Source organism: Vicugna pacos, unplaced genomic scaffold, assembly GCF_048564905.1.
Source record: "Vicugna pacos unplaced genomic scaffold, VicPac4 scaffold_20, whole genome shotgun sequence".
NCBI lineage: Eukaryota > Metazoa > Chordata > Mammalia > Artiodactyla > Camelidae > Vicugna > Vicugna pacos.
In genome coordinates this window covers 77,044,749-77,065,847 of record NW_027328741.1, presented here as the reverse complement: position 1 = coordinate 77,065,847, position 21,099 = coordinate 77,044,749, and the positions used below count along the sequence as shown (strand labels likewise).

Genomic DNA, 21,099 nt, shown 5'->3' with positions numbered 1-21,099 from the left:
AGGGACAACTCTGTGGCATGAAGTCTTTGTGTCTACCACTCCTGGAAGATTCCCTGTCACCCGAGAATGCTGTTACCAGCCAGGAGGATGGTCCAAAATTTGGAGTTGAAAGTTTCCTCATAAGAGTTTTACTTTTATCCTGAAAAATTCAATGGAGGTAACCAAATTGAGGAAAACATTAGACCAGCCTCTTACCTAACCACTCAGTCCTGAACCCAGTGTCTTTCAACTTGGACCCACTCGGGATGTCTCCACTGGGTGGGTAATTCACCTCAGTTTCTTTCAACTGGAGGGCCACGTACCTGGATACACCGCCAGATAAAACTTAGGATCATCAACCAATATGTGAGATCTGAGAACCAGGAGAGACTCAGCCAAATTCATCTGGACCCCCCGAGGAGGCGGATGAGCACAAAGGGCCACTGCTTGTACCAAGGCTCTGGTTACTTGGAGAGTTCAGGTGGAGAGAAATCTGCTGTGGTGCTTCATGGTGTCCAAAACTGTTGACTGAAATAAACGTGCAGCCTAAAAGTTAAGAGTTATGTTTTATTTGGCGGGAGGACTCGAGCCAGGATGACCGTCTCTCAGAACTCTCTGAGGGACTGCTCCCAAGAGGTTGAGGAAGAGCTAGGATATATAGGAGCTTTACAACAAAGACCAGGTTGTTGGAACAATAAAAGATTACTTGTTATCTAAAGAAAGCCAGGTATCTCAAGTTCAAGAATTTAGTGATTTTGTATGAATGGGAGGAAGCAAATATTAGGACTCACTGAATTCATTTTTTAGACAAGCACCTAGCTATCTCGGGCCAGTAGCCCGTCCTTTCTTATTCTGAGTCTGCTCAGAGGGCACCATTGTGAGTTGCTGCAGTGGCTGGGCTGCAGGCCTGTCCTCGCCGGGGAGTGGCGGAAGCCTTTAATGACTTGGTATCAGTATTCTTTGTTGACTGACATGGTTGCAGTATTCTCATTCACATTGTAGTATTTTCGTTCACAGACCGAATATGGATAATCTGCAAACTTGGAAAGCAACCGAGATGGAATTACTGCAGATACCTTCTGCTTTAATAAGCCGTGTGCAAACATAAACATGGAGGAAGCATACACTTGGATTTGGAGGTGTAGGAAAGGGATCCTGCACATTGCAGGAGAACGCAATGCAGAATTCCTTAAGTTCAACTTTCTTTACTGTAGTGGTTTCTGAGAACAGTTTATGGTAATTAAACAACATTGACAAACGGTGGCACACATTGCTTTTAAGAGATGGCCGGCTGCAAACTTTTATATTGGACAGGTGGAATTCATAGGCAAGTGGTCAGGTGGATGGGAGAGAGATGGAGCCAAGGCCTGGGCCCAGATTCCGGTTTAAATTGCCATTTCTTCACCATAGGGCCTTGGAATAGAATGCATACTCTCAACCTGTTGGTGAATCTGTGAAATGGGCATGATAATATTCATTTCTTCCTGGGATTGTTGTAAGATCTAAAGAGTATTATAGCACACATGAAGCATTTAACACCCTGGCACTTAGCAGTGTTCACTGTGTGGGGCCGCCCCGCTTAGCGTGCGTCAGAGCCGTAAAGGCAGCATTTGTCTTTTGAGGATGCACTTGTAGCCCCTTGGCTAGGTTGTGAATTTGTTGATTTCCTTTAATACTTGTAACTGTGTGACATGGGCAGTTATTTTCATGGACAGATGAGGAATCTCAGGGTAAAGAAGACTGTGTAATTTGCCCAAAGTCAGACCATAATTTTGGGTGCAGGGGCCTCAGTTCAGCATGGGCCCCTGGGCCTTCTGCTCTCTCCGTTCAGCACTACAGCCAGATATGGAGTTGGCTGTTTCCCTGCCCAGAATATCCGGCAGGACCCAAGACACACCTGGCCCTGTGCTGCTTGAGCAAAAACTCCGGAGGAGAGGGAGTTACAAAAGGGATAAACATAAAAACATACGACAGCAAACTGTGATCAGCTCTGAGAAGGAAAGGAACACGTCTCGCCGTGCAGAGCTGGGAGCTTTCCCGTCTGGGCTGCTCTGGGGGTGTTCATCTCAGCTAAACAAGTTCTGCTGTTGCAGCAAGGCAGGAAGGCAGGGCGCGTGTGGGCAGGTAGACAGGGCCTCATTGATCGTACTCATTCCCCATTAAGCGGCAGCTTTCACAGGCACTTAACTAGTAAACATTGGCCATAATCTTCACGCAATTTGCTTGGTAGTTTTATTGACCCCAGCTTTGAGATGAGGTCATTGAAGCTGGGGAGTTTGCTGCATGCCCGTGATTACCTTGCAAATACCCCCACTGGTCTTTCAACCTAGACTGGTGTGGCTGTCATGCCCCATCCCTGTGAATGGCATCGTGTAGCTTCTCCCAAGTGGCCCAAATGACTGACATCGATATGCTTAATTCGTAGGAAATGGTATGTGGCAATAAGAGAAAAAGGTAGTAAGAAATTGTTTGGAAAACAAGAAAAAAACCTATTCTTCCCCAGCTGGGGGAGCGTAACCTGTATCACCCACCCTAATCACTGCCTGTCACCTCCTCCCTGAGGATTCTGTGTTCAGAAGCCACTCTGAGCCTTGGGAGAACATTTTTCCTCATGACACTTTTGACTAGGACCCGCGACATCTCTGTCCCTGGTTAACACTCTCTTCAAAGCCGTTTAAATTTTTCGCAGGTTCCTCCACTCTGATGTAAGAATAGCCTGTATAACTTCTTGATGCAGCTCCTTAATGAAGATCCTGTGATGGAAACCTAGCCAAAACTGGGATGTATGCACATAGTGACTGCAACTTCAGCACATTGTGAGTTCATAATCAGAGGGGTGGGTGACTCAGGAAAGGCTTTTTTAAGGTAACAAGGGGAAAGTGAAAGGACGCTTGCTGTGTGAGAAAGAAACATCTCGGTCACAGCCAGCAAGACACCTGTGTTCAGGATGGGGTGTGGCGAGTGCAGAGTTCTCACAAAGAAAGAAGTGATGTGATGGGAGGGAGGACAGTTGGGTAATTTATTGGGGAGGAAAAAAGTGGGCTGAACATTTCCTGGTTGAACAAGAGGATTGTGACATGACGTGCTTGTATTTTGGAGAGAAGGGTTTTGTGGGGACAGGCCTAGGAGTACGCTGTATGGCTGGGGAGTCAGCACAACAGAGAAACACAGAGAACCGGGCAGACCCCAAGGCCCAAGCTGGAGGAGAGGCTGCCCGCAAATTGGAACCCTGGAAGCTGGTTCTGTCCCTTAGCTGGGGCCTCAGGCCTCACTTCACAGCCCAGTCCTGTTGATACAAGAATAAAAAACGTTGGGCATGAGAAGGGCTGTGTCCCAGGCTTTCGTTGAGCCCCTGGGATGTGCCCCACCAGATTTTGTTCTTTGACTTCATGCAGTAAAGAATTCAAGAGCAAGCCAGTGTTGAGTAAAGGTATATATATTCAGACAGATACATTGAAATGCAAGAGAAACGTCACGAGGTGTTGGGGTTTCATGCACAGATTAGAAGTAGGTACACACCCCACAGACAGAAGGTCTGTCTTCTCCAAAGAGGGACAGAGAGTGGTGACCACGAGGTGGCGCTGTGTTGCTTGTTTTCTTGGGCTTGGTGGTTTCATATGCTAATAAGTAGAAGGACCAGCCTTAGGGCAAGGGGCTAGGATTCCTAGGGAGTTGGCCATTTCCCACCCTTTGACCTTTTGTGGCTATCATTGGGACTGCCATGTTGCCTGGGGCATGTTATTCACCAGGTTACTATTACAATGGATGTTTACTGAAGCTCAAGATCTGCTAGAAGTTAAATCTCTTCATCCTGAGCCTCAAGGCCTATTGGGGGTTGAATCCTTCACCATTTTGATGTCAATTGCTGTGGCCTTCCTTGAATGGCTGTGCTCTTCCCCCTTCCATCCTGTATCACTGTGATGACACAAAGACAGCAAAGGCCGGGCCCTAACCGTGCTCCTGCATTTAACAGCAGGAGGTGTGGTGTGGGCTTATGATGACTCTGAGTGGTGAGAAAGATGTTTCAGATTTTCCCACGTGAGACATGGGGACTTAACAGCAGCCTCCCCAGATTTATCTCACGGGCATTATCGCTTGTGTTGTTATGGAAACAAAAGGCCAGCCAAGAAATAAGAATCACACAGAGGGTTGGAGTACTGAGATTTATTACGCTGGCGGGCTCAGAGGGGTTTCTTTTCCAAAGCTCTGAGCACCTCCAAGACGTGCACATGAGGTTTTATAGGGTTAATTACAAGTATGGGGCTATTACCCAATAAGGCTCAAACAACAAAAAGCAAGGAATCAGTACACTGAATCGTATCAATTTGGAACAGATCACGTTACTGACAACTGTTGACCTTGGATTTTCGGGTTAGCTTATTAGCCCAGTAAACTGACACTAAACTTCAGATTTACCAGGTAGCCCAGCAAAACTTAGATCAGGAAACCGACACTTATCACACTTTGATTTGTGACTTAGCTTGTTAGCCCAGCTGTGGTTTTCCTTCAGTGTCACTTATCTTTTGAATTTTTCTTTTTTTCTTTTTTTTTAATATTTAATCCAAATTTAATATCAGGGTTCTTTGGGAAAGAAATTTCTCTTTTTCTTCTCTTTGGTGATCTTTTAGGGGGGCAGTTAATTAGATGTATTTACCTGTTAGTGGAAGCCCTGGGGCTTCAACCCAGGACACCGTGCACGCTAAGCACACGCTCTACCACCCGGCCCATCATCTTTTCTTTTTGGTTTCGCTGCCAAGAATCCTACAGCTGAATTTCTAGTCAGCCTTAACACTTGCCCTGACTTCATGGAATCCATTTTTATGAGTTTACTTCCCCCTGGTTTCATTTAAGTATTGAATCTTCATTTTCTCTTCACTCTCAGTTTTGCCTTTTTGTTGTTATGGTTGTTAAGCTGTGTTTAACAGAATTGTTTAAATTCTCTTTTAGCAAGAGGCTGAATGTAAATAAATATGTAAGCAAACAGCACAATTAAATGCTTTTATACATTCTGAGCTGTTTAGTAGTAACTTAAAAACCGAATTGAATATTAAAGTGATAGCATTTTAAAAATATTTTTTAATTTTTCATAAAAATATAGCTGATTTAAAATATGATATTAGTTTCAGGTGTACAATAGATGCTCCATTTATAGTTACTGTAAAACATTGTCTGTATTCCCTGTGTTGTAAGATACATCCCTCTAGCGTGTTTACATTACATGTTGCAGTTTGTATAAGAAAGTTGGGTAACGCAGAGTCTGGAACGTGGCTGTGTATGACTCAGGTTCACGCTCACCCTGCCTGTCAGAGCTCAGGCCTTCACTCCTTTCTGCAGGGGAGCGAGTGGAGGCAGCTCTCATCAGCGCTGTCACCACCCTCTGAGTGGCAGTGACAGCAGTGACTGTGTGTGGACGTGCAAAGTGTTTTTCCAAGAGCTTTTTATGCGTTTCTGCATTTAATAATTAAAGCCCTCCTGTGAGGAAGCGTTTTAAGTTTTTAATGCATAATACATTTTATTTTGATATTGATAGATTTCAAACCTCTGGAAAATTTACAGGAGTAGTACAATAAACGCTTAGATACAGTTCACTTTAAAGGGCACTATTTGGCTTTTTGTGTCTGGCTTATTTTAGCATTAAATTTCAAGGTTCATCCATAATTGTAGCCTGAATCAGTACTTTATTCTTTTTGCTTGATAATATCCTTTTCCTTTTTTTTTCATTTTTGGTCTATTTAAAAATATTTTCATTGAAGTCTTGTTAGTTTATAATTTTGTGTTAGTTTCTTGTGTACAGCACAACACTTCAGCTAAATAGGAACCTACCTGTATTCATTTTCATCCTCTTTTTAAACATAAGTTACTATAAGATATTAAATATATTCTCCTGTGCTATACAGTATAAACTTGCTGTTTATTCTTTACATACTCAGTATCTGCAAATCATGAACTCCCAGTTTATTCCTTCCCACACCCTCTCCCCACTGGTAACCATAGTTTGGTTTCTATGTCTCTGTGTCTGTTTCTGTTCTGTAGATAAGTTTATTTTTTTGTTTCTTTCTATTTTTTTTTTTAGATTCCACATGTGAGCAATCTCATATGGTATTTTCCTTTCTCTTTCTGGCTTACTTCACTTAGAATGACATTCTCCAGGTCCATTGATGTTGCTGCCAATGTCATTATTTTATTATTATTTTATGGCTGAATAGTAGTCTATTGGACAAATATGCTACAACCTCTTTATCCAGTCATCTCTCAGTGGACATTTCGGTTGCTTCCATATCTTCATATTGTAAATAGTGCTGCTGTGTACATTGGGGTGTAGGTGTCTTTTTCAATTAGGGTTCCTTCTGGATATATGCCCAGGAGTGGAATTGATGGTTCATATGGGAGGTCAATTTTATGTCTTTAGAGGAACATCTATACACTTTTCCACAATGGCTCCACCAAACTCTATCCCCACCACAGTGTAGGTGTGTTCCCAATTCTCCGCAGACTTTCCAGTATTTATTGTCAGTGAACTTCTGAATGATTGCTATTCTGACTGGTGAGAGGTGATACTTGATTACAGTTTTGATTTGCATTTCTCTGATAATGATATTGAATATTTTTTCATGTGGCCACTGGCCATTTGTACGTCTTCATTGGAGAAATGTTTCTTTAGGACTTCTGCCAATTTTTGAATTGAATTGTATGTTTTTCTTATTAAGTGTAAAAGCTGTTTACATATTCTGGGAATTAAGCCCCTAGCAGTTTCATTTATTGTAAATATTTTCTCCCATTCCATAGGTTGGTTGTCTTTTTGTTTTGCTTACTGTTTCCATAGCTGTGCAAAAGCTTGTAAGTTTAATTAGATCCCTCTTGTATATTTTTGGTTGTTTTTCTATTGCTTGAGTAGACTGCTCTAGGAAAACATTGCTGAGATGTATGTCAGATGTTTTGCCTATGGTTGCTTCTAAGAGGTTTATAGTGTCTTGTCTACATGTTTAAGTCTTTAACACATTTTGTATTCATTTTTGTATATTCTGTGAGGGAGTAGTCTAACTTCAATGATTTACATGCAGCTGTTAAGTTTTCCCTACACCATTTGCTGAAGAGGCTGTCTTTACTCCATTGTATTTTCTCACCTCCTTTGTCAAAGTTTCAATGACCAAAAGTTTGTGGGCCTATTCTTGGTAATTTTGTTTATCCGTTCATTGATGGATGGATATTGTTAGTAACTTTTGGCTACTCTGAATGATACTGCTATGAATATTGATGTGAAATTTTTTATGAGAATATGTTTTCATTCTGTTGGCTGTACATTTGCCCCGCCATATCTGTAGTTTCCACTACATGAATCCAGATGGTTGGTTGTAAAGGGACTCGAACATCCTTGGATTATGGTATCCAGGGTGTGGGGTTCCTGAAACCAACCCCCCAAGGATATTGAGAGATGACTCTATATGTAGGAGTGGAATTGCTGAGACATATAACTCTAAGCTTTTGAGGAAATACCAGACTTCTCCAAAGAAGCTGCAACATTTTTCCTTTCCCCTGGCCACATATGAGGTTTCTCTGCCTCCTGAACGACATTTGTTATTGTCCATGTTTTGGTTATAACCATCCTAGTGGGTGTAAAATGAGATTTCATTTTGTTTTTGACTTCCCAATGATGCTGAGCATCTTTTCATATGATTATTGGCCATTTGTATATCTATTTAAATTCGTGGTAAATTTAAAAATTGGGTGTATTTTTTTTTTGTATTGCTCAGTTGAAAGCATTCGTTATATATCCTGGATACTACTCTCTTATTAGATACATGCTTTGCAAAATTTTTCTTCTATTCTGCACATTGTCTTTTAACTATATTTTTTTAAACATTAAAACAATTTCTTTACAAGGGAGGTAGTTAGATGTAAAGATTTATTTTATTTTTTTGCAAAGCACGCACTCTCTGACTTGAGATACCCTTTTCCCCTGTCATTTCACTTTCTTGATGATGTCCTTTGTAAGAAAAAGGTTTTAGTTTTGATGAAGTCCAGTTTATCTGCTTTTTCCTTCTATCACTTGTGCTCTTGGTTTTGTATCTAGGAAACCAAAGCCTATCCTAGGCCCACAAAGATTTATACTGTGTCTTCTTTTAGAAAGTTTATAGGTTTAATTTTTACATTTCTGTCTGTGATCTATTTTCAATTAAATTTATTTGTTATATAAAATATGGGTGTTCAGATTCCAGATTGATTCTTTTGCCTGCAGATACCCAGCTGTCCCTGAACCATTAGTTGAATGGAGTATTCTTTCAATGGAGTGTTTTTGGCCCCCTAGTGGAAAAGTGTCTGTAAATGTAAGTTTTTCCCCGTGGGTTTTTATTGTGTCTTTTAGATTTATTTATCCAAACTTATGCTAGTATCATACTGACTTAGTACTATAGCATTTTAGTACACTTTAAAGTGAGTCCTCCAACTTTACTCTTCTTTTTCAAGGTTGTTTTTGCTGTCCTGGGCCCCTTGCACGTCCATGTGAATTTTGGGATCAGTTTTTCAATTTTGCATAGAAGTCAGCTGGAATTTTGATAGGGATTCCACTGAATATATAGTTCACTTTGAGGATTCTTAACATTTTTAATAATATTGTCAATCATTCCATGAAAATGGGATGTCTTCCATATATGTAGATCTTTTAAAATTTATTCTGGTGATACTTCAAAAAGTTCAATGTACAAATCTTGTAAACTTTTGTTAAATGTATCTCTCACTTTATTTTTAATGCTGTTGTAAATGGAAAGGCTGAATTTCTTATGGGTGGGACTATGTATCAATCTTCTTATTTGTAGAATTCCTTCACAACAAATACCCTTGGTATATATTTGCTACATAAATCTATCCACAACTATTCCCCGCCCCGTGTTATAAGAAACCAAGACCCAAGGTAAGCTACTTGAAAACACCTATGTGGAAGTGAGAAATGAGACCCTTGGGTGGGTCTTTGTGCAGATGATACTGAGAGCTTATTCTGAATGGCTTCTTCTTAATTACTTTTAAACAACCCTTTCAGTGTATTTAGTCAGATACATTAAGATTATGCCCTTTTGAAGTGCAGAGTAGCTAAGACTATAATTTTCAAATAAATTCTAGTGAGAGTGTTGTACTTGAAACCTAATTTGCATCAATCTTTGAAGATTTATGTTTCAGGAGCTTTGACTAAAGAACAACTCTCTTTATTCTACAATGAGAACTAAATGCTCAAGCAACATGTAAGAGTTTGAGCAAACTGCCCCCGCCCTGTAGTGCTGGGTGGCTGCAGCTGTAACTGGAGTCAGCACTTACCTCTCCCAGTATGCTTGTGCTGATCTGCTCAAAGTGGTTCGTCCAACAGTTTGTCAGTAGTCTGTTGGACAAAGTCATAAAACATTGATTGAAGGTTGCTAGAAGGCAATATATTCTTATTAATATTAAGTAAGCACATATTGAATGCTTACTGTATGATGGAATTGTCCCTCAGCCTCACATGAATATTATTTCTCTTGGAACCTCACATATTTCCTTGTTATCCTCACTTTACAGATAAGGAGACTGAGAATTAGGTCTTCTCTCTTTTGGGGGGAGCTCATTATTAATGATGGGCAGTTGTAAGGAAAAAGATATTGATTCATCATGAGAAAACATTTTTGTGAGAGTCAGCAATGAAGAAGATGAACACTGAAGAAGGTGATCATTGTTCGAGTGAGACAAGCCCTGGGTTGTGCGGAGTCAGCATCCCTGTCCTAGACACGGCACGTGTAGAGCTGCGTGGTGGGTGAGGCGGCGTGGCCGTGCAGGGAAAGCGGATGCTGGGGCCTTAGGCTGTGCTCAGGCCTGGTTGGGCTTTCTCCTAAGGGGAGTGAACCATCATTGACAGATTTTAAGTAGGAGAGTGGGGTGCTCTCATAGTTCATATTTGTCTTCTAGAATGTTTGGAAACATTTAGAAGGCTTGGCAGGAGATGATGTGATGAGTCAGAGTAGGGTGGCTGCGAGGTGTAGCAGTGTCCAATTTTCAAGTGGTTTTCAGGGCCAGGCTTGTGGCTTAGTAGCCGTGTCAGTTTGAAGGACACACGCAAGGAAGTGAAACAATTTATCTAATCAATTGAAGCAGTGATGTACCCAATTCCCAGGACTATTGTGGAGATCCAGTGAGATACACTGTGCAGTGTGCAGCGTGGTCTCCAGCAGAGAGTCAGTGCTGAGTGAGTGCCAGTGAGTATCTGGTAGGTCAGTTGAGGGTAGTGGGACTCGGTGTCTGAGGATATCTGGTCCCTGAAGGAGGGGTCCATTCACATCTGTGAGTGATGGGTCTGAGTTGGGAGACGCAGGGAGACCTTACCCTCCGACCAGGGGCCCTGGTAAGGACGGCTATGGGAGGAACACCGTGAAGTCAGCTCTTTGCATGTGGAGTTGGAGCTGCCTTTGAGACAACTAACTGCAGTGTCACGAGCTTAAAGAGGAGATCTGGGCCCAGGTTGTGCATTTTCCTAAAATCTCAACTCCTAAAGACGCCGAAGTATTGATCACTGAACGTGAAGTCATACTTTAAAGGACAAACGAATAGTAGTATTATCACTGTCATCAAAGCTCACGTCTAATTATTCATCACTCACTTTGCTAATTGGGTACTTACAGAGCTCACTTCACCGTCCTCCCGTGGGCTCAGGCTCCACAGAAAAGAGCTGGTGAGACTCCCTCTTTTCTAGAATAAGACACATTTAGCTTGTAGACTTCTGTACCTCGCCAGACTTAGGAAATTAGTTTGTTGGTTTAATTGTATTTTCTGTTGGCCATGTCCTGACAGGAGAGAAATTTTACCTCATGGTCATGTTTCAATTAGCTGTTACTGAGAATTGCTGATCTGATACATAGTGTATGTATTATATTAACTTTGTAGAGTAGTTATCATTTTTCTGTCTTTGCCCTTTAATTTTGTTTGCCCCTTCAGTGTTCTATTCTTTTTGGGGCCTTATTTTTTTTTAATTAAAAAATGTCTGTTAGCAGTTAAGAAAAAAAAAGCAAAGAAAAAATGCACATGAGAACTAAATTTAGAAAATGTCTAGTGTGTTTTCTGTCTCGGCAATGGAGGGTTCTAGAAACTCCTGAAAACCTTCATTACACAAGTTCCTTAAAATGCTGATTGAGAAATAAAACCTTCCTTCCTCATCTTTCAAGCTGCACAACTCATTGTCAAGAAAGTGAGGGAAAATTCTCAGAAGCCAAGACAAACGAGAAAGCAGGGTTTCTGAGAGATACGTGAGCGTTAGAAGCCGTGGTGTGCTGGTTGGCTCCTGAACTGATTTTCAGTTGCCTTGACAGGAGGGAAGGATGTGAGCCCCAGACCTCTCACACTAGGAGTTGGATGGGTGATCATATAATGGGCCAAGCCCATCCTGAGAATCTTGCTTTACTAAAGGGTGAAATAGGAAAAAAAAATTCCTCAAGACAAGAAAGTAAGGAAAGTCAATTTTGTTGGAAGAGGGGAAAAATAACAAATCCAAAGTAAGGATATAGTTTAAAGCTGTTCTGGCATGAGAGTGACCACAAACTCCTGGCAGAAAAGCACAGCTACTCCTTGATTGATAAGTTGTGTTTTGAATGAATCAGTGAACAGCTATTCCGAAAAAGGCCTCCAGAGTCTTGTGGATCAAGATACTGGACAGCAAACACCTCTCTTCCAAGGTCTCATTCAAATAACCAGAAAGGTTTTAAAGGAAACTAACAATAATCTGAGTTGTATTTATTGACATTACTATATGCTAAGAATTCAGAGGTGACTATGGAGTTGTCTCCTCTTTTATGGACCTTATTTTCTCTTTGGGGAGAAAAATGACATAGTTGGGTATCTTGGTGGAGGGAGGTGTTAGTCTGTTGCAATTAGCCAGGAGAGGAGATTAAGAAAACAGTGAAAGATGGGTGAACTTTTTAGCTGAGGACAGTCTTGTTCACTTGGCTTTTAATTGCAGGCTCAATGAGCTGTCACTGGAGGGACTAGATTTTACGGAGGATGGACTTAGCTCAGGCCTCTTTTGAATGGACAAGTGAACCTGGAAAAAGACAGTCAAATCTGTGCAGACATTAAAGTTCACTTGAACGTGCTGCATCCCTGAGCCAAAGATAGGACAAATATGCAGCAATTCTTGAGGACAGAAGAGTGGTTTTTAAGGTTCTCCAAGAATGAATCCCATGGAACCGAGATGGCCAGTTGTCAAACTGAGACTTTGTTCTTTGGACGGTGTACCCAGCAAGGGTATTGGCCTTTTATATGTTTCCATTTGTCTTTAATACATGTCTGTTGATGAGGACATGGGCACAAATGTTTGACACCTTGTCGAGGCGATTTTGGATACCTGCCTAGAAGCACGGGCACAGTTGTGGCTGCTTCATACATCTTGCAGCCCATCCCTTTCCCCGGCTCCGTGATCACGGCAGAGTGGTTCCTTGTTGACCTGTCCGTTTCCTCTGTGACATCATAACCAATGAAAAGACCGGAGCATATTAACTTGGCTTTGTTAAAGTCAAAGAAACAGATCAAATATGGAGTCAGATTTGTTCTTTCCTATTTCAGTAGTACCATGGAGATGGCAGTTTGGGCAGCTTTTTGTAGTGTCCTGGAGGCTTTCTCTCTCAGCTTCTGGGTGCCTCTATTGAAAACCCTTCATTGCTGTCTGGCCTGCTGGTAATGCACACTGCCTGTTTTGCCCTGAAGATGTGTTCTGTTTATAAACTCATCTCTACTCCTTGGAAAACAACTCAAGAAAACCTCAGTTGGTTTTCCACCAGCCATGGGCAGGGGTGAGGTAAACCGTGTTATTATTTCATAAAATAATTGTAATAATAGTAATAGTCATAGTAGTAGTACTTGTAGTAATAGTAATAATAATAATAATAATAATAATAATAATAATAATATTAATAGAAGTCTTAAAACAGGACAGAGCACATTGGAGAGAGTCAAAAAATGCTTTCTGGCTTAAATCAAAAGTGATGACTAGTGATTCCATGGCTGCTGTATTTGCTAAGCTAATTACTCCTTTGCTCCATTACACATTTCTTTTATCTGAAAAAGAAATACAAGGAAATGGTTTAAAAAAAACTCAAACAGAGCACAAAAATACACAAGTGAAAGAAGTTTTCCCTCATCCTCTGTTCTTTCAGCCCTCTCTGGAGATGCCTCTGTTTACTATCCTTTGGGTGCTTTTCCAGATATGCTTTGCACATTCCCACCTATGTATGTAAATTCCTTTAAAATTTTAGTTATTTTTAACTTAAATGGATTTAAATCCTCAAGTGGCTTCTGGCCGTGTAATATAACAGAACAAATCTGACTCCATATTAGATTTGTTCCTTTGAATTTAACCCTGTGCTCTGTCACCTAGGCTTCATCTTGCTTGTAAAACAATGTTGCCTAGAGCCTGAAATAAACAGGAGACCCTATTCTGAAGGCTCTGACATTTAAGGATATTTAACACTTTTTCATTCATTAAATGATAGCAAATTGCAGAATAGAAAATAACGTTTCTTTTGTTGGAGGTTTACAGGGATCTGACCCACGCAGATAGCTGCAAGAACAAAGGATTCTAACAAGAAGGAATTCCTACACTAAGAAGTTTGCACTAACCAAGCACATAGGAAAGGAGCCTGAATTGTGACTTGGGGAGATGGTTTTCCAGGACATTAGTTTGCCATCTAGGTCTACAGAAACTTGCTATTCCATGCCCCAACATCTGGTCTCCCAACTTATTGGCCTGTCCTGCACTGAGGAGAATGAATTTGGACTTGGTAACACTCCTATCTACCTAGAAAGCTGGGCACTGGAGCTGAGTGTTATGGAAACAGGCCAGCCAAGAAAAAAGCACCAATCGGAGTGTTGGAGTACTCAGAATTATTATGCCGGTGGGCTCAGAGGGGCTTCGGCTCCGAAGTTTTGAGTACCTCCAAGACGTGCACATGAGGTTTTAAAGGCTTAATTACAAGTAAGGGGGGATTAGCCAATAAGGCTCAAAGAACAAAAAGCAAGGAATCAGTACACTGGAGCTTATCAATTTGTAACAGATCACATTACTGACACTTGTTGAGCTTGGAATTACGAGTTAGGTTGTTAGGCCAATAAACTGACAGTAAACTTCAGATTTACGAGATAGCCCAGCATAATTTAGATCAGTAAACTGACACTTATCACACTTAGATTTGTGACTTAGCTTGTTAGCCCAGCTGGACTTTTCCTTCACATGAGGACAGCTCTCCCACACCCAGGGAACTACTGTGAGCCCTTGATGTTTCCACTAGGGTGGGTATGGTTTACCCAGGAGGGATGGGGACTATGCACCAACACTCAGGCAGTCTGCTCTGTCTGGGGCTCTGATCTTGTACCATCCCGCTCCCCGCCAGCCCAACACCTGGGACAGTGGAGCTAAGGCAGAGATCCTGCCTGCCTGTTTCCCAGCGTGTAAAAGGGGAATATGTGCTCTTCCCAAGGTAGTTCTGAGCGACAACACCTGCGGGTGCTTGGTTCTCAGAGCAACAGAAAACCCAGCTCCGCGTGGGGGCAACGGGTGTGATCTCCCTAGGGTTAATGCAGAAGCATCGGACGGAGCCTTGGATCACGGTGGTAAAATTGAGCTGCGGGGCTTGAAGGGTAACAGAAGGGTACAGAGGCAGGTCTGCCGCCTAGGGGTGCCCCAGAGGTAAAGCTTTTTTTCTCCAACTCCGCTAAGACACTCCCTTCTCCAGAGCCCTTCCTTCTCTCTGCTCATCCTGTCCATCTGTATCCCTCCAATTTTCCCGTCCTCTCCACCCGCTCCCATCTTCTCCCTCCCTCACTGTCCCACCTTCTCTCACAGAACCCAGAGAGGATCGCTGGCCCTCCTGCGCATGCGCAGTCAGTGCCAAGTGGTCCGCTGGTTGGGAGCTTCATATCCGAGCCGGGGATCGGGCCCAAAGGCTTCTCAACTACGTCGCCCGGTAGGCCTTTGTTTCCTGCCTGGGGCCGGGGCCTCTGACTGTGGAATTGTAAGGTGGGGGGCTCCCAGGAAAGGGGTCAGGTGGCTGCGGGAGGGCGGTCCGCCTGTCACAGACCCCAAGGGCGCTAGTCAGCCCGTGTTCAGATGAATTGCTCAGGCCAGACCCCTCTGCCAGCGCCACCTGCCCCGGCGCCCCGGCCACAGTGTCCAGGGCCTGGTGTGCACCTGCCACCTCTCACCCAGCCGGGATCCCCTCAGTCCGTGGCTGGCGTCCCCTTCCCCTCTCCCTCCCGCTAGTCCTCTCCTCCCGGGCTTCCTCTCCTAGTCCGCCGGCCCGTCCCCGCCCCTGGGCGGGCTGTGTCCCAGGCGGGCGGGGTCTGCGGACCCGGACGGGGGCGGGCGCCTGGGACTGGGGCTGGGGCTGTCCTCCGAGCGAGGCTGCAGCCCGCGTCCCCCTCCCCGCTTTCCCTGCCCCGCGACCCCGGGGCTGCCCTGCTCTCCCTTTCCTGCTCCCTGAGGACCAGCTCTGTGGCGTGGGCGCTGCTCCCTGGGCTGAAAGCCTCCGGCTCTAACGCCCAGCTTCTCCTGGTGGAGTTGGGAAAAGGGAGCGTCACTGCTAAGCGAGGTTCTGTCTCCCCCCTCCATGTTTCTGCCGCAGGTAAGTACCTTGAACACTTTCAGGTGTTATGATGGAGGTGCTTGTTGATGTCACGTGTTTTTATAGTGAGAGGGATTGCAGTGGTGAAAGCAGGGCTTGGTTCTGTTAAAAATGTGCTGAAGGCATGAGGCTGTGACATCCTCCTTCCTTCCCTCTCCCAGGGTGAAAGGAGTGATTGTCGATTTTAAAAAGATAGTTACAGTCCCTAACTAGCCCAGCCCAGCTAGTGTGTGTTAAGAGGAACAGCACCACCAGAGGCCTTGGAGACCCAGGGATATTGCAATCCTAAAGTGCTCCTGGCATAGTTTGGCTTGTTTAGGTTTTTTGTTTTTCTTAAATTGTGGGACAGACTAGTGTATAAACTGAAAAATAATTGTCAAGAAATAATTTTCATAGGACAGTTTTATTGTGATATAGTTCACACACCATGAATTCCATCCATTTAAATGGTACAATTCAGCAGCTTTTTGCATATTCACAGTGGTGCATGCATTATTATTCCAGAACGTTTTCATCACTTCAGAAAGAGCAGTCGAAATGAATGACCTATCCACCCCTCCCAAGTGGTGGTTCTAAAGAAATTTCTTGGCTATTCCTGACCATAAATTAACTTGTTATATTCCAAGAAAAATCTGGTAGGAATTCTAACCAGAATTGAAATGAATCTGTCTATCAAAACAGGAAGAATTTATACCTTTATGGCATAAACTTCTTCTACCCATGAATATATCTGGGACCCTATCTTTTCATCTGACCAGTGACTGGCCCATGGGAAGTCCTCACTACTTTTTGGGCTTGTGAATGATGAGATTCTATGCATCGTTAGTTGCAACTGTAGCCTTTCACAGAAGAGAAAAGTAACCTCAGTGAAGCAAGTGACTCTCTGATGGTCAGAAAGAGTGACAGCCAGTGCTGGAGTGATCCAGTGGACTTGGTGTTTGCAGCTAGATTTCTCGACCACCTACAGTTAAGGGGATTAGAGGGTTCTTTTATTTTTTCTTAATGGCATTGCATTTATTTTTACTTATTTTTTAAAATTATTTTTTATTTAAGTGTAGTCAATTTACAATGTTAGTTTCAAGTGTACAGCAGAGATTCAGTTATAAACATATGCATATGTATATATATATGTTTTAGATTGTTTTTAGTATAAATCACTACATGAAATTGAATATAGTTCCCTGTGTTATGTAGCAGGTCCTTGTCATTTATTTTATATTTACTAATTTGTATCTGTTAATCCCCCCTTTCCTGCCTGCTAAACACAGTTTGCTTTCTATGTCCTTGAGTCCATTACTAGGAGCACCGTTTTTCCTAGTAATATATGCTCTTTTGCTGCTTTCAGTTTCAGTAATTCCATCTTATCTGTGGGCGCTTTTCTTCTGGTGGCTTTAATGTGGTTTGCACACGTGGTAATAGAGATCTGTATTTGGGAGAACCCTAGGCCTCGTGTAGTCCCTGGTACAGAGTGCCCACTGAATTGATGCTTGAACTGGGAAAAAAGCACAGTAAATGTTGGAATTTCCACTATGGTTGAGAATTCTATAACCTCTTTTGACAAACTTAATATTTGCTGCACCCATTCTGGGTAATTTGGTGGAAATTCATGTTATGGTGGTGAAGAGACGGGGCCTTGTATGCTTCTTCTCTTTCTGTTTTCTAACACTCATTCTCCTGGGCCTTCCAGATCCTCCCCTAGAAGTGCCAGGTCTGGCTTGGTGCTGCGCTGAGGCAATATTTGTTAATAAGGCCCTTTCCTCATCTCTTCTGAGCCTCCGGTTCTTTCTCTGCACAATGAGGGCTTAGACTAGATAACTACATTTCAGTTTCTTTTAAAGCCATGTTTCCTTTGAGAAACAGAAAATGCAAATCTCTCCTCTCAAACCAACCCTTTAGATTTTGAAAAGTCCTCCAAGGAGTGACATAGCTCTTTGTGGAAAATGAATGTGATTGTGATTCCAGGTGACACAGAAAAGACTCTTCAGAGATTGATTGCAGGGAGAGGGCAGGAAAGGGGCAGTATGTCACACTTTCTAGTGTGAGCACTGGAGCAGGGGCTTGGATTTAAATACGGTGTCTGACGTGGCCTCTCTCTAATCTTGTAGAATGTGATAAACTTCTCTACCTCAGTTTCTTGATGTGTCAAGTTGGGGTGATAATATTTTAAGGCTTTTGTGAAACATTATGCACATAAGCCATTTGTGTATGGGTAGAAACAAGACCTGCTAGGGATTCAGGGATTTGTTTAAAAAAAAAAATCTTGTCCATAGCACTCTGTCTGTGTGTATTTAGTAGTTCCTGAAGGGTGAGGGTGAGTCTAAAGTCCATCGTGGGACAGGTGGCCCATGATTCTCTGTGCCCCTGAATGCCCCCTCCTCCCTAGTCCTCTTCCTCAGTCCAGGATGAAGTTCCCTAGTAGATTTACTCAGAGGTCTTGTGAAAATGGCTATTCATTTTATTGTTTCACCAAGAAGGGCTGCCATCATGATCTCTGTGGTCAGGTTTTGAAGGGCTGCCATCATGATATCTGGTAAGAATTCTATGGAATTGGGTGTTTCTATTTAATGAAAAGAAAAAAATTACAAATAGAAAATTAGAACAAGGATGGTCACATGGGCTCTTGGAAGTGGACACCATTAGAATTTGGAGGGACTAGTGGGCTCAGTGGGAATGTTAACTGAGTGTATCTCATGGGCTGGGCATTGTCCTATTTGTACTGTGTGTTCCTTATTTGAGACAGTGAGCTCACCTAACCTCGAAAACCTCTTTAAAAAATTAGGCTTTTTATTTTGAGATGTAATGTAGATTCCCATGTGGTAGTAAGAGATAATATGGAGAGGGCCTATGGACTCTTTGCCCAGTTTTCCTTAATGGTTCCATCTTGCAATATTGGGGTACAATTCATTACTGACTCACTAACAATTTGAGGTTTGTGTTATTGCCCTCATTTCTATCCACGATTAAATTGGGGCTTAGAGAAGCACACAGGCCTGCCCAGGTCACCCACATTGTTAGTGCAGAGTCTGGTGAACGTGGGCTTGGGATTTCCAGGAAGTATCATTATGATGGTCTTTGGCAGGGAGCAGCATTCACTTTGCTTGTTTATTCATTCATTCAAAAAACATTTATTGAGTAAATTCTGTGGGTCAGATGCTTTCTTAGGGTTATCTGATTCTTCAGCAGTACTGAGAACAAGGTAATGTTTATATTTTTTAAACTGAGAAAATTAGCTCTGAGAGGTTATAACTCCCCCAAAGGAAGAATAGCTCATAAAGGGGGGATAGTACATTTGTACAGTCACCACTTTCTATGCAGGTGGTACCCTACGCATTTTACATTTGCAAACATCCGTAATCCAGATATATTCTTGAAAGGCAAGGATTTTTTTTAATTGATGTATAGTCAAGTTTACAATGTTGTGTCAATTGCAAGGTGTTTTTTGACTTTTGAATTAAAAAATACTTTTTCAGTAGGGAAATTAGGTGTATTTATTTGTTTAATTTTTTAAAATGAGGTACTGGGGTTTGAACCCAGGACCTCGTACATGCTAAGCATGTGCTCCACCAATGAACAGTACCCTCTACCCCAAGGCAAGTTTTCTTATCCATTACTATGAAGCTAAGGGGTTCAAATAAATTGAATAGAATTCCAGATCTTTTGATCCTACTGTGGTCCTTTTCTTTATATTCTGCTGAAGGGGTTTGGGGAAAGCATATCCTTTGTTCATTTCTTTATTCAGCATTTTTGAGTAGTGACTTTATATCAGAGCCTTGCTAGGTGCTTGGAAATATAAAATAAGAAATGACACTTCTCTGCAGGGGCAGGAAGCCTAGACCAAAAACTGGGTAATGTGATCCGAGCTACAGTAGCCATGTGCAGACTCTGAGGACAAACTGTACCCCCGGATTTGCTTTGGCTTCCCTTGCCTTCTGTCTGGTACACACCAGGTCACCGCAACCCAGATGGGCCCATAGCACACAGCAGAGTATGTACCTCGATCTCCTCTCCTGTCTCGGCAGGGCCTGCAACATGAGCATCCCTGACTACGTGCAGTGTGCTGAGGACCACCAGACTCTTCCCGTTGTAGTCCAAACCATGGAGATCATCTCAGAGGAGAATTTCTTTTGCATCTATCAGCTACTCACCTCGGTGAGCCATATCAGCCCATGTGGCTCCCAGTGGACACTCTGTATCCACTACAGGCACCGCTATGTGCCCGAGAATCGGTGGAGCGTCTTCCAGAAACACTGCAAGGTCGTGGGCCTTGTCACCATTACCGACTGTATCTCTGCCAAGGCCTTGGAGAAGCTCCACGTGCAGAGGTACTGTATGGCACCTCGATAATGACTCTCAGCTCTTTGTCTTTGTACTGCATGTGGAGGAAGTCGAGCAGCCGCGCACCGACGTTGCCTTCAAATTTAGAGGACTGCAGGGTGGTGGAGAAGAGGATCGAGGACTTCACTGAGTCACTCTTCATCTTGCTCAAGTCCAAGTGGCTGGATGGTGGCCCCAAGAATTCTGGGGACAAGATCCCCCTCCCCTGCATCCCGTTTGAGAAGGAGGCCTTCATGGGACTGGACACAGACAGCAGGTAAGTTTACCTGGAGGCCAGTCCACCCTGGCTTTGTGCCGGATTGCTTCCCTACATCCAGAAAGGGATCAGCAAGGAAGAAGTCTGTCTTGTAGCCAAGGGGGGATGGAGATGCAGCCCGCCGGTTTACAGACATTTCAAAGTGAATCCGCCTTTGTTTCAGAGAGATCCTTTTAGGGTTAGTGTGGACACTTACTCCCGCTTTACAGCCATGACCATGGTGGGACCCCTGGGGTTGCTGTCCAATAAAGTAGCCAAAGCCACTGATGCTAGGAGCACTGGGGAGGAGGCTGGACTGAGCTGAGATGTGCTGTAGGTCAAATGCACATCAGACACTGAGGCTTGTCTAGTAAAAGTATATAAACTATCTCTTTACTTCCTATATTGATTACATGTCAAAATGATAGTATTTTACATACAGTAGATTAAGTAAGATCTGTTCTTAAAATCAGTTTCTAGTATTTGTTTTTTGTTTGTTGGTTTGTTTCTTTGTTTACCATTTTAAACGTGGCAAATGGGAAACGTTATTTACATGGCTCTCATTTCATTTCTGTTGGGCAGCCTGTCCTGGGACAGTCTCATCCCTTTGCTTATAGATGAGATGCTGAACCCCGAGAGGTGGAACGAGGAGCTGGTTGAGCTGGGGCTGGAGCCGGTGTCTCCTGCCTCCCAGGCCAGCACCTATTCTGCTCAGGCCCTCTCTTCTTGCCCGGCAGCCTCCATGCCAAGTTAGGACATCAGAAACACCGCCAGGGACTTCCGAATGAACTCCTTATGCAGGGAAAGGCGTATCACGGTGTATGGGACAGAGCAGGGAAATGTTCATTCTCACTTTTTCCCTGTGATTAAGTCAACGGTCCCACATTGCCTCGGAAGTACAGACGAGCTCTTCTGGGCTGCCTACCC

At 43.1% G+C, this 21,099-nt stretch overlaps 1 protein-coding gene and 1 long non-coding RNA gene across 2 annotated transcripts in view; one reads left to right on the top strand and one right to left on the bottom strand.

Moving 5' to 3' along the window:
• Positions 1-19,975, top strand: part of LOC140694019 (uncharacterized) — a 129,999-nt gene extending 110,024 nt beyond the window's left edge. The window contains exon 6 of the mRNA XM_072957508.1: positions 19,622-19,975. Coding sequence (XP_072813609.1) covers positions 19,622-19,946 — 325 coding nt within the window. The 3' untranslated portion in view covers positions 19,947-19,975. The remainder of the gene's footprint in view (positions 1-19,621) is intronic.
• Positions 1-21,099, bottom strand: part of LOC140694031 (uncharacterized) — a 540,346-nt gene that overhangs the window by 171,832 nt on the left and 347,415 nt on the right. The gene's annotated exons all lie outside the window — the stretch shown is intronic.